This window comes from Canis lupus, chromosome 20 (assembly GCF_048164855.1).
Source record: "Canis lupus baileyi chromosome 20, mCanLup2.hap1, whole genome shotgun sequence".
Lineage (NCBI taxonomy): Eukaryota > Metazoa > Chordata > Mammalia > Carnivora > Canidae > Canis > Canis lupus.
In genome coordinates this window covers 43,741,476-43,754,325 of record NC_132857.1, presented here as the reverse complement: position 1 = coordinate 43,754,325, position 12,850 = coordinate 43,741,476, and the positions used below count along the sequence as shown (strand labels likewise).

Sequence of the window (12,850 nt, the reverse complement as noted above, 5' to 3'; positions counted from 1 at the left end):
TGTTACCTGCAGGAGCTTCATGCACCATGTGTTGACGAAGGTCATAGACTGGAAAGAATCATTTGGCTTCCCAGACTTTCAGCTAGAGTTCTTGCTCTTCACCTTAGACTCTGCTGGGACAGCCCTGTCCCAGGCCATATGCTTCTATTGCTCCCAGCTCTTTGTACTGTTCCTCTCCCAACACTTGTATATCTTCTGTTTTGTCCTCTCAACTCACTTCAAGCCAGCAGGTCAAATCAACAAACCCAAAGCAGCTGCTGCATGTAAGGCTTTGTCCAGGGAGTATGAACGGTGGAAAGAGGAGATAGGTCAGAACTTCTCTCTGACCACACTCAGAGTCAGTGGAGGAGTGCTGGGCTATGTCTTTTCAGAAAATAGAACTCAACAGGCCATAATAAAAGGGTTACCCTGAAAGCTTGGGGATTGCAAAATATCAAGATGTCATGTGACACCAGCTCCAAGGTTCTTCCTCTAAACCTTGGCCTGAAGCAAAGGTCCAAAACTGGCTAACATTAAACTGATAGCCGGGGGTCCTCATTCAGATGGACGTTGGTGGAGAGCCCACTAGGGGCAGGTGCAGGGCGGGTGGCAGTTTCCACCAGGACTAACATCATTTTCTCTTTGGAATTTTAAACCTCAAAGGGGAGACAGGCCCACAAATGACTTTAACACTAGCCTGTGGCAGGAGACCTAGCACTGCTCCCCAGACAGGGGAGAAAGAGCATTATCTGGGATGCTCTGAGGCTGGGGACAGGGGAGGGACAGACCCTATGGAGGGCCTGGGCATAGGGATTGAGGCTTTGTGTGCTAAATCTCTTCGCAAGTTAGGCAAACCCTGGACTCCCAGCATTAAAGCCTTTAGAATAAATGGAGGGGTGCCTGGCTAGCTCAGTCAGAAGAGCATGTGACTCTTGATCTCGGGGTCATGGGTTCTAGCCCCAAGTTGGGTGCAGAGATGACTTAAATAAACAATTTTAAACAACAAAAAGCCTTTAGGGCAAATTGTATTTTATCGAGGGGGTGTTTATTTCTTCAAGACCTCATTTCCTCCAAGCCAGGAGGACAGTCAGGGTCAGGAGGGTTGGGTCAGAGCAGCTCTCCATTGAATGGATGTCAGTTGTGTCCCTGATTGTGCTCCAGAGACCTGTATATATTATGGATAATCCATAACTATAGATCATTCCCTCCCCGACTGCTGTGTTAGTAAATATGTTAGCAGATGCTTCAGAGAAGAGGAGGTGCTCAGGTTTGGAAGATTCAGGATTTCCTCTGTGGGATGGAGGTCCCTGTGCAGTGTCCCTGTCACTTCTACTGGTTCTGTGCTCTGGGCCAACCTAGTACAAACATTATCCTCTCTCCACATGACGGCCCTTGGACAGGAGGTGCTCTTGTATTGCACCTCCTTGCCCATCCCCAACCCTGACGGCCCCCACTCCATGTATTTTCTTCCTCAGACCAAACACCCCCATCTACACAGAACCCTTCCTCAAGGTTGCCCTCTGCTGATGTGACTGCCGCAGTATAAACCACACTTTTCCAGCCTGCGGGCCAGAACTGGGAGATTGGGAAATCAATTGAGGGTTTGTTTTGAAATGTTAGAAAAAACCATTTTATTAAAAAAAAAAAAAAAAATGAAGGGAAGACAGAAGGAGAGAAATGAACTAAAAATAAAATAGAAAATAGACTGTGTTCGTGTAAGGATAGCATTTTTATATTCTATCTTATATATAAATTAGGATGAATATATATTTGAAATATGAAATACTAAAAAATACATAAACATCTACACACAAATATAGTGGTATGTGGTTAAAAGCACAGACTTTGCCCTGAGATTTGCAGACTGTGTGATCTAGGAGTTCTCATTTAAAAGAAAATAAGGTGTGAGTTCATTTACATTAGAAAGGCTGGAGATGGATAATCTAGAGTAGGTACAGTGATCAGGAATCCAGGCTCCTATCTTGTTGTTTTGTCATCCTTAACGAGGCTTCTACTTTATGGTCCAGGATGGATGGTTGAGTGCTTGCCATTATGTCCATAATCCAGGCAGCATGAAGCAAGGCCTGCCACTCACCATGCTCCTACAGCGCCCCAGGCAGGTCCGGGTGGAAGAGCTAGGGTTACTGTTTCGCTGGTGCCTATCAGTAGACCTATGCTAGTAGCTCAATTATTGAACTACTTCTGTGCCTGCTGGTAAATAGGTCCACTGATGCCTAGAACTTGCTCATTTCTTTCTCTCTTTCAGTCTGTTTCCTTTTTGCAGGATAAAAATAAATATAGTGCTTATCTCATAAAATTGTGAAATTACACAAGGGACCATTCTTAGCACAGTGGCCAGCACAGAATCAAGGGATAATGAATTAGAGCCATCATTGTTACTGGCTATGCTCTTTGTATGTATGTCTGTGTGTATTTATAACAGGAGGGGAAGGGCAGAGGGGGAGCGAGAGAACCTCAAGCAGGAGCCCAACACAGAGCTCACCATCAGGACCCTGAGATCATGACCTGAGCGAAATCAAGAGTCTGATGTTTAGCTCACTGGGCCAGGAGGTGCCCCAATTAGCTATGTTTTTTTGTTTTGTTTTGTTTTATAAACCGTAGTTAAGAAAAAAAAGCACGGCATCAGAGGCAAACAGTACTCAAGGACGAGCTGATCCGGGGATCAGCAGGCAGGACACAGCATCTTGGGTCCTGCAGGAGCAATAATCACTCCCCTAAGGGGCAGCCCGGGTGGCTCAGCGGGGTAGCGCCGCCTTCAGCCCGGGGCCTGGTCCTGGAGTCCCGGGATCGAGTCCCACGTCCGGCTCCCTGCATGGAGCCTGTGTCTCTGTGTGTCTCTATGAATAAATAAATAAAATGTAAAAAAAAAAAAAAGATCACTGCCTAAGAAGGGGCCTGGCAGTACTCCCCCCGTCTTCGGGGACTTGGTGGGTGGCTTCTGCCCCCCGCTCCTGGGAGGTCCACCGGGGACGAGGGCTCTCGGGTGCGCGGTGCTGAGCGCGCGCAGTCATGCCGCGTCCGTCTGTCTTTCCACCCCGCAGCGGGCCCGGCTCCCAGCGGGGTCCTCCCCAACAGGACCTGGGGGGCGCGCGCTCCGCCTACCGCAGGGCGTGGGGGGCGTTCGCCAACCAGTCCCGGGCCCAGAGGGACGCGTTCCTGCAGGACGCTTTCCCCGAAGGCTTCCTCTGGGGCGCGTCCACCGGGGCCTTCAGCGTGGAGGGCGGCTGGGCCGAGGACGGCCGCGGCCCGAGCGTCTGGGACGGCGCGGGGCGCGGGGGCGCGGCGACGCCCGAGGTGGCCAGCGACAGCTACCACAAGGCGGCCTGGGACGTGGCCCTGCTTCGGGGCCTGGGCGCGCAGGTCTACAAGTTCTCCATCTCCTGGTCCCGCGTGCTGCCCGGCGAGGGGCGCGCGCCCAGCCCCCGCGGCGTGGCCTACTACGGGCGGCTGGTGGCGGCGCTCCTGGCGGCGGGCCTGCAGCCGGTGGCCGCGCTCTCGCACTGGGACCTGCCGCGCGCGCTGCAGCGGCTCGGCGGCTGGCGCGACCCCCGGGTGGCCGACGCCTTCCTGCGCTACGCCGCCTTCTGCTTCGCCACCTTCGGGGACCGCGTGAAGCTCTGGGTGACCTTCCACGAGCCGTGGGTGACGAGCTACGCCGGCTACGGCAGCGGCCAGCACCCGCCGGGCATCTCGGACCCGGGGGTGGCCTCCTTCGAGGTACTTCGAGGGGGGGAGCTCCCTGCGGGGGGGAGGGAGAGCGCGGGGGGGGGGGTGGGAGAGCTCTGGGGGGCTCCCTGCAGCGGGGAGAGCTATGCGGGGCTCCCTGCAGGGGGGGGAGAGCTCTGGGGGGCTCCCTGCAGTGGGGGAGAGCTCTGGGGGGCTCCCTGCAGGGGGGGAGAGCTCTGGGGCGCTCCCTGCAGGGCGGGAGAGCTATGCGGGGCTCCCTGCGGTGGGGAGAGTTCTGCGGGGCTCCCTGCAGGGGGGGAGAGCTCTGGGGGGCTCCCTGCAGGGGGGACAGCTCTGGGGGGCTCCCTGCAGGGGGGGAGAGCTATGCGGGGCTCCCTGCAGGGGGGTAGAGCTCTGGGGGGCTCCCTGCAGGGGGGTAGAGCTCTGGGGGGCTCCCTGCAGGGGGGAGAGGTCTGGGGGGCTCCCTGCGGTGGGGAAAGCTCTGGGGGGCTCCCTGCAGGGGGGGAGAGCTATGCGGGGCTCCCTGCAGGGAGAGAGAGCTTTGGGGGGCTCCCTGCGGGGGGAGAGCTCTGGAGGGCTCCCTGAACCGGTCACCGGACCCAGGCGAGGGGGCCGGAGGCCGCCCACTGGCCTTGTCATCCTGCCCGTGTTTCCTTCCAGTCCTAGCTCCCTTGCATTGACCGTGCACTCTGCACTCAATTTAGTGCACTTTTTATTTTTATTTTTTTTTAAGATTTCATTTATTTATTCATGAGAGACACAGAGAGAGAGAGAGAGGCAGAGGGAGAAGCAGGCTCCCTACAGGGAGCCCGATGTGGGACTCGATCCCAGGACGCCCGGATCACGCCCTAAGCGGAAGGCAGCGGCTCAACCACTGAGCCCCCAGGCGTCCCTCCTGAACACTTTCCCGTGTGCTTACACGGCCACAGTGGCTGGATCTGCTGGTTGTCATACGGCATTGAGCCCCGCCTGGCACAGACTGGAAGGCAAGCATTCCTGCCTTTTGGAAAGGAGCACAGTTTGCCATTGGTGTTTAGGACCCAGTGAAGGACTAACATTTGGAATGTGAGAAGCAGTGAGGAGTTTGACTTCCTAGAGCATATTTTGATAGGAAATTCCTCAAAAATAAGTGTCATCATCTTCAGATGATAAAAACCAAAAAGGAAAGGAAGCTAAGCACTCGCTCCTGCCCTCCAGTTTTTACTTTGTGCTTTGTATACGCGATTTTACTTAGTCCTCCTGAATGGATCCATAATTACCGCTTCTTGCAGACAAGGAAACTGAGAAGATTGAGTTTACTGAGCAAGTCAGTGACAAAGTCAGGATTCAAACCTAAGTTTGTTATGCTCCAGGCACCCTGCTTTTGCCTGTTTTCCCACAGTGCTCTGCCAAGGGAAGCGGTTGACTTTTGTAAGACCTTGAGTTAAATCTATAAAGAAATTCCCGGGCTTGTGTTTTCTTCCTAGATTTCACTAAGTAGAAAGGAGGACAGGTAGGCTAAAAAGACTTGTCCACGCCTTGTATGTCAACTAAAATAATTCCCCCAAATTCGTTGTTGATGAATTAGTAAGTACTTCTTGAGGACAAAGGCGAATAGCAGTGGGGGGGTGGAATACAGGCTTAGAGTCAGGCTTCCTGCAGTCTATGCGTCTCTGGATCTTGTTTCCCTCATCTGTACAGTGGTAATAATAACTATACTTGCCAGATAAGGTGGTTGTGAGGAATTCACGAGAGAATTCATTAACAATGTTTACTATGAACCATGGTTTTTGATGCTGTTGCTATTGACCTGTCGGTGGTGGTGGCGGCAGCTTGTAGATGTTGTTGATTTACTGACTTTGTTGTCTGCATTGTGGGTATTACTAGCACTGGTGTTGATGATAATTCAATGTCAATATTGTCCATGTTGATTAATTCACACTGTTAACATCGGTCTTAACTGCCTGTTGATATTGTTGACTTGTTGACATTGGCATTAACTTGTCGATGACTTGCTGATGTTGTTTACATTGGTGGACATGTTCAGCGATAATGTTGTCATTAACATAGGTAACATTGACACCGGTGCTAACTAGTTGTTGGTGTTGTAGACTTGCTATTGATTCATGGTTGTCATTGGCTTTGCTATTGGTTGTTATTAAGCACTGTATTTCCTTCTTTCTTCCTTACGAGGTGGCTCACTTGATCCTCAAGACTCATGCCAGAGTTTGGCACCACTATAATAGCTACTATCGTCCACAGCAGCAGGGACGTGTAGGCATTGTGTTGAACTCAGACTGGGCAGAGCCTCTGTCCCCAGAGAGGCCCGAGGACGTCAGAGCCTCGGAACTCTACTTGCACTTCATGCTGGGCTGGTTTGCACACCCCATTTTTGTGGATGGAGACTACCCTCCTGCCCTGAAGGCTCGGATCCAACAGGTGAACCAACAGTGCCCCAGTCCTGTGGCCCAGCTCCCTGAGTTTACTGAAGCAGAGAAGCAGCTCCTGAAAGGCTCCGCTGATTTTCTGGGTCTGTCTCATTATACCTCCCGCCTCATCAGCAAGACCCAACAAGATTCCTGCATCCCCAGCTATGATGCCATTGGAGGCTTTACCCAACATGTGGACCCTGCATGGCCCCAGACCTCATCCCCTTGGATTTATGTGGTGCCCTGGGGCATAAGGAGGCTGTTAAAGTTTGTGTCTTTGGAATACACAAGAGGAAAAGTTCCGATCTACCTGGCTGGGAATGGCATGCCTATAGGGGAGACTGAAGATCTCTTTGAGGATTCCTTGAGAGTAGACTACTTCAATAAATATATCAATGAGGTGCTCAAGGGTAAGACAAGTGGATATGCTGGTGATGGGAAGGCGGGTGGTACTTCTCCAAGTCTTCAGAGTTTTGTTTAATGAGACAAAGAGAATCTACCGAGAAAATGAAGCCAAAAAGTAGTGTTAGTAGTAATAGCAGAAATCCTTCACATCAGCCCCCTTGTATCCTCCAGAAGCCTCAAGTCTCTGCTCCTTTGTTCTTATTCCCTATAATGCCTCCTTCCACATTCTGCCTATCTGAGTCTTATCCATTGATCAAGACTCATCATCTTTTAATGCCTTCGTTTAACAAAAATGTATTCAGTGACAATTATGTACCACATGTTGCACAAGACCATAAGGGTAAAATATTGAACAAATATCATCTTTTCCCCATGGGATAATCAAAGTCTACAGAAGCACACAGAAAATTGCAATATAGGATGACGATGGCATTATAGCATGGGACTCCAACCCATTAAACCCTCATTGTTCTGGCCACATTAATCTCCATCTCCTTTAACAAGCTATAAAATCTACATTCCACATCATTCACTTTGATTCTGTAGATATGAATTAATTGGATTATTCTTAACCTGACACGGTTTCATGTATTTTAACAATTAAAAAAAATTTTAATTCTAGGATAGTTAACATACCATGTTATATTGGTTTCAGGTGTACAATATAGTGATCTGACAATTCTATACATTACTTAGTGGTCATCATGATAAGTGTACTCATAATTTCTTTCACCTGTTTCACCCATCCCCCCTTTGGTAACTATTTGTTCTCTATGCTTAAAAGTCTTTGTCTCTTGTATCCTTTTTTTGTTTCTTAAATTCCACATATGAGTGAAATCATATGGTATTTGTATTTATCTGACTGACTTATTTCACTTGGCATTTTACCCTCTACATCCATCCATGTTGTTGCAAATGGCAAGATTTCATTCTTTTTTTATGGTTGAGTAATATTTCATTGTATATATAAATACCACATTTTCTTTATCCATTCATCTTCTGATAGACACTTGGGCTGCTTCCATAATTTGGCTGTTGTAACTAATGCTGAAATAAACAGGGTACATATATCTTTTTGAATTAGTGTTTTTGTTTTCTCTGGGTAAATGCCCAGTAGTGGAATTACTGAATCATAGGCTAATTCCAATTTTTTTTTTTTTGGCTAATTCTATTTTTAATTTTTTTGAGGAACCTCCATATTGTTTTCCACAGTGGCTCTAGTAATTTACATTCCCACCAGCTGTGTATGAGAGTATGTTTTCTTCACCTCTTAACTAACACTTGTTTCTCATCATTGAGCAGATGCTCAACCACTGAGCTATCCAGGTGTCCCCATAAAACAGACTTTTTTTTTTTTAAAGATTTTATTTATTCATGAGAGAGAGAGAGAGAGAGAGGCAGAGACACAGGCAGAGGGAGAAGCAGGCTCCATGCAGGGAGCCCAACGTGGGACTCGATCCCTAGTCTCAGGATCATGCCCTGGGCTGAAGGTGGTGCTAAACCGCTGAGCCACCCGGGCTACCCACCATAGGCCTATTTCTTTTTTTTTTTTTTTCCTTTCTATTTCTGTCTAAGCAATATCTACTAACCTATGAGGCTCCTGTTCATCTTTATGTTTCCAGAGACTATTACTGACTGGGATGAAGTAGGTGCTTACTAAATTATTTATTGAATGATTAAATGAACTATATAAAATACATGAATGATCTACTTCTTATACAGTCAATGTTTGTTGAGAGGCTGTGTAACCTGATAAAAATAGGGCTTAATACTTTGCTGGTTCCCATTTTGAGCCCAAAGCCATTGCTTTACTCTGAAGCTGGTTTGTGGTTGACTCACTAGACTTTCCCTCTTTTCTTTCTTTTCCTTCTCTCGTGGTTCTAGAGGCCAAATGTCCAAAATGGAGATGTCAGTAGGGCCACTATTCCTCTGAAGTCTCCAGCGTAGGCTCCTTCCTTGCCTCTTTCAGCCTCTGGTAGTTCCAGGCATTCCCTGGCTAGTGGCTGCATCACCCCAATCTCTGCCTTCATCTTCATGTGGACCTTCTCTATTTCTCTTTTAAGGATACTTGTCATTGAATTTCAGACTCACCTGGTTAATGCAGGATGAGCTCATCGTAAGATCCTAATTACATCTACAAAGACCCCTTTTCCAAATAATACTACATTCATTGGTATGGGAAGTTAAGATTTGGACATATCTTTTTGGGGACCACTATTCAACCCATTGTACCAGGAAATACCTTACTGTAGGCTTCATTTCTCTTTTTTAAGATGGGATATGTGATCATTTTATGTCAGTATTGCTAAATATGAGGAAAAACCAAAGTACATTTTAAATATTTGTGCATTCTATGAAAATTCAGGGAGCCCTAATAATAGCAAATGGGACACATTCTCATATTCATTTTAAGACAGGGATGCTCCTCTGGACTGAGATTTATGACCACAGATGTGGCCTGATGATTTTGTAGTCTTGTGGATTTTTTCTATTATTCTAGGGAAAAAGGGTTAACATTTTGAGGTAACCTATGTCCCCTCCAAAATGTGCATACAGTAATAGAGACTTTAAAATAATCCTGAGTTATGTTTTTCCCCATAGCCATCAAGGAGGACCTGGTGGATGTTCGAGCTTACATCGCTCGTTCCCTCATAGATGGCTTCGAAGGCCCCTCTGGTTACAGCCAGAGGTTTGGGCTGCACCACGTTAACTTCAATGACAGCAGCAAGCCAAGGACTCCCAGGAAATCTGCCTACTTTTTCACCAGCATCATTGAAAAGAACGGTTTCCTTCCCAAGGTAGTCAAGAGCCTGCCACCACCCCGTACGGCCGACTTTCCAACTAAAATCAGAGCCTTCCCTTTTCCATCTGACGTGCCCTCCAAGGCTAAAGTAGTTTGGGAAAAGTTCTCCAACCAACCCAAGTTTGAAAGAGATTTGTTCTACCACGGCACTTTCCGGGATGACTTTCTGTGGGGCGTGTCCTCATCAGCCTATCAGATCGAGGGAGCTTGGGATGCTGATGGCAAAGGTCCCAGCATCTGGGATAACTTCACCCACACACCAGGGAACAACGTGAAAGACAATTCCACCGGAGACATCGCCTGTGACAGCTATAACCAATTGGATGCCGATCTGAATATGCTTCGAGCTTTGAAGGTGAAGGCCTATCGCTTCTCTCTCTCCTGGTCTCGGATTTTCCCAACAGGGAGAAACAGTTCTATCAACAGATATGGTGTTGATTATTACAACAGACTGATCAATGGCTTGGTGGCAAGCAACATCTCACCCATGGTGACCCTATTCCACTGGGACCTGCCCCAGGCCCTCCAGGATATTGGAGGCTGGGAAAATCCTTCCTTGATTGAGTTGTTTAACAGCTATGCAGACTTTTGTTTCCAGACCTTTGGGGACAGAGTCAAGTTCTGGATGACCTTCAATGAGCCCACATACCAGGCATGGTTAGGTTACGGCTCAGGGGATTTTCCTCCAAAGGTGAAAGACCCAGGCTGGGCACCTTACAGGATTGGCCATGCAATTATCAAAGCTCATGCCAAAGTCTATCACACTTATGATGAGAAATACAGGCAGGAACAGAAGGGGGTCATCTCTTTGAGCCTCAGTACACACTGGGCAGAGCCCAAGTCACCGGAGCTCCCGAGGGACGTGGAGGCAGCTGACCGAACCCTGCAGTTTTCCCTGGGCTGGTTCGCCCACCCTATTTTCCGAAATGGAGACTATCCTGATGCCATGAAGTGGAAAGTGGGGAATAGGAGTGAGCTTCAACACTTAGCCACCTCCCGCCTGCCAAGCTTCACCGAGGAAGAGAAGAGCTACATCCGAGCTACAGCTGATGTTTTCTGCCTCAATACCTACTCCTCCAGAATCGTGCAGCACAAGACACCCAGGTTAAATCCACCCTCCTATGAAGAGGACCGGGAGACCACCGAGGAGGAGGACTCCTCGTGGCCTTCCACAGCCGTGAACAGAGCTGCACCCTGGGGCACGCGAAGGCTGCTCAACTGGATCAAGGAAGAGTACGGGGACATCCCCATTTACATCACTGAAAACGGGGTGGGGCTGGGAAATCCCAAAGTGGACGATACCGATAGGATATTTTATCACAAAACCTACATCAATGAAGCTTTGAAAGGTACGTGAGAATTCATTTTTAAAAAAGATTTTATTTATTCATGAGAGACACAGAGACAAAGGCAGAGACAGGCAGAGGGAGAAGCAGGCCCCATGCGGGGAGCCCAATGCGGGACTCGATCCCGGGGCCCCGGGCTGAAGGCAGGCGTTCAACCGCTGAGCCACCCAGGCATCCCCATATGTGAGAATTCCTATCCCCCTTACAGAATCTTCAGCAGCCATATGTCATGTGCCTGACATGGTTTGACAGAGTGGGCTACACACCATTGACAAGTCTCTCTTTGGCCCTAACTCCATAATTCTTTTCCCATCTGGGGTTACGTATCCCTTTGGAAACTGGAAAAAGGATGTGGTCATCTTCCCAGGCATACAGAGAATTTTCGTGGGTCCATCCGTTCCTTATTGAGCAACCACTATGTGACAAGTTCTATCCTAAGAGCAGTGAACAAAAGGATGGGGAGCTTATATTCTGGTGAGTTCCATGAACTCCAGAACAAGAAACCCTTCTCTAATTCACATTTGTATGTTTAACTTCTAAAGTGCGCTGAGAGTCTTGATTTGAGATATGTCCCTTTACCCCAAAAAAGAATATGATTTTGCAAAGATCAGTCATTAATTATTGCTATGAGGGCACCAGTGCTGGCAAAAAGGACAAGGTGACTTGTCTGTCTGGGCACACATTAGCTGTGTGCACAGGTTAATGGTTGAGGCTATTGTCTTGAGTGAGATGCTAGTCTTGGCCGGGCTTCTTGGGGACCTCACCCTCCTGGTGTAAAGCTCTTCTCTGCTCCCTTTGGAATGTTCCCAGCCTATAGACTTGACGGCGTAGACCTTCGAGGATATTCTGCGTGGTCTCTGATGGACAACTTTGAGTGGCTGAATGGCTACACAGTCAAGTTTGGACTGTACCATGTTGATTTCAACAACAGAAATAGGCCTCGCACGGCAAGAGCCTCCGCCAGGTACTACACAGAGGTCATCACCAACAACGGCATGCCGCTGCCCAAGGAAGATGAGTTTCTCTATGGACATTTTCCCGAGGGCTTCATCTGGAGTGCAGCCACTGCTGCGTATCAGGTGAGAAGTCCAGGGCAGTTCAGCAACATGTGTTGCGTACCTATTACGTGCCAGGCTGTTGGCTCGGGGCTGGGAGGGCAGGGACACGGGCTTCTCACAGCCCTGGGGAGGGAAGTATAGATGCCGTGCAGGGGGTCTGGGAGGCCCTCTTCCTTCAGCCCCGTTTCTTCACATCCCCAAATTCAGGCAGACCAGCGGGGTTTCGAGGGCCATGCTGAGACAGGTGTTGGCAGGCGAGATGGAGCAGGTGAATCTGGGCACGAACACTTAGGCAGCGACGTGCAAACAGGAAGATTCTCTGCTGGAATAGGTCTATTTCTTACCTAGTCCCTTCCAAGCAGGCAGTTTGCTCAAAATGGCTGTCACGTGGGCCTGGGCTAGTCTCGGTGTCCTGACGGCATCACGTTGCTAGCTGACGCACGCCAAACCAAACTCACTCATACAGAAGATATAGGGGTTATGCTTTTTCCCAGAAAAGCAAAAGGTAAAAAGCAGAGTGACTGGCCCAGGCAGTTAGTGGGGAGTCCCCGCTTTGTATCCTCTGCCTCCGTTTATTTCCTTTGAGGCAGGAGGGGGTGCTCTGTGCGCTCTCGTGGAACCTGGTTGGGGTCAGTGCTGTGAGCTGACCTGACTCGGTGTGCGCAGCCGGGGGTGTTTTCTAGCCAGCTAGAGCTGCTGATGTATCCGAGGCGGGTGAGGGTTGGCTCGTCCCAGACCGCGCTGCTGGGTTGCCATGAAGTCTCAGACCACATTCTGCCATCTGGACATTGGGGTCATTTTTAGATGCAGGGGAGAGATCCCCCTTTTTTATTACATTTTCTACTTTATTTTTTTATTTTTATTTTTTTCATTGGAGTTCAATTTTCCAACATATAGCATAACACCCAGTGCTCATCCCATCAAGTGCCCCCCTCAGTGCCTGTCACCCAGTCACCCCAACCCCCCACCCACCTCCCCTTCCACCACCCCTAGTTTGTTTCTCAGTTAGGAGTCTCTCATGTTCTGTCTCCCTCTCTGATATTTCCCACCCATTTTCTCTCCTTTCCCCTTTAATCCCTTTCACTATTTTTTATACTCCCCAAATGAATGAGACCATATAGTGTTTGTCCTTCTCCGACTGAC

The 12,850-nt window shown here is 48.9% G+C and overlaps 1 protein-coding gene across 1 annotated transcript in view; it reads left to right on the top strand.

Moving 5' to 3' along the window:
• The window catches only part of LCT (lactase), a 51,425-nt gene that overhangs the window by 18,511 nt on the left and 20,064 nt on the right, over positions 1–12,850 (top strand). Inside the window, exons 6-9 of the mRNA XM_072789245.1 lie at positions 3,042–3,717; positions 5,860–6,505; positions 9,102–10,652; positions 11,460–11,728. Of these exons, the coding sequence (XP_072645346.1) occupies positions 3,042–3,717; positions 5,860–6,505; positions 9,102–10,652; positions 11,460–11,728 (3,142 nt within the window). The remainder of the gene's footprint in view (positions 1–3,041; positions 3,718–5,859; positions 6,506–9,101; positions 10,653–11,459; positions 11,729–12,850) is intronic.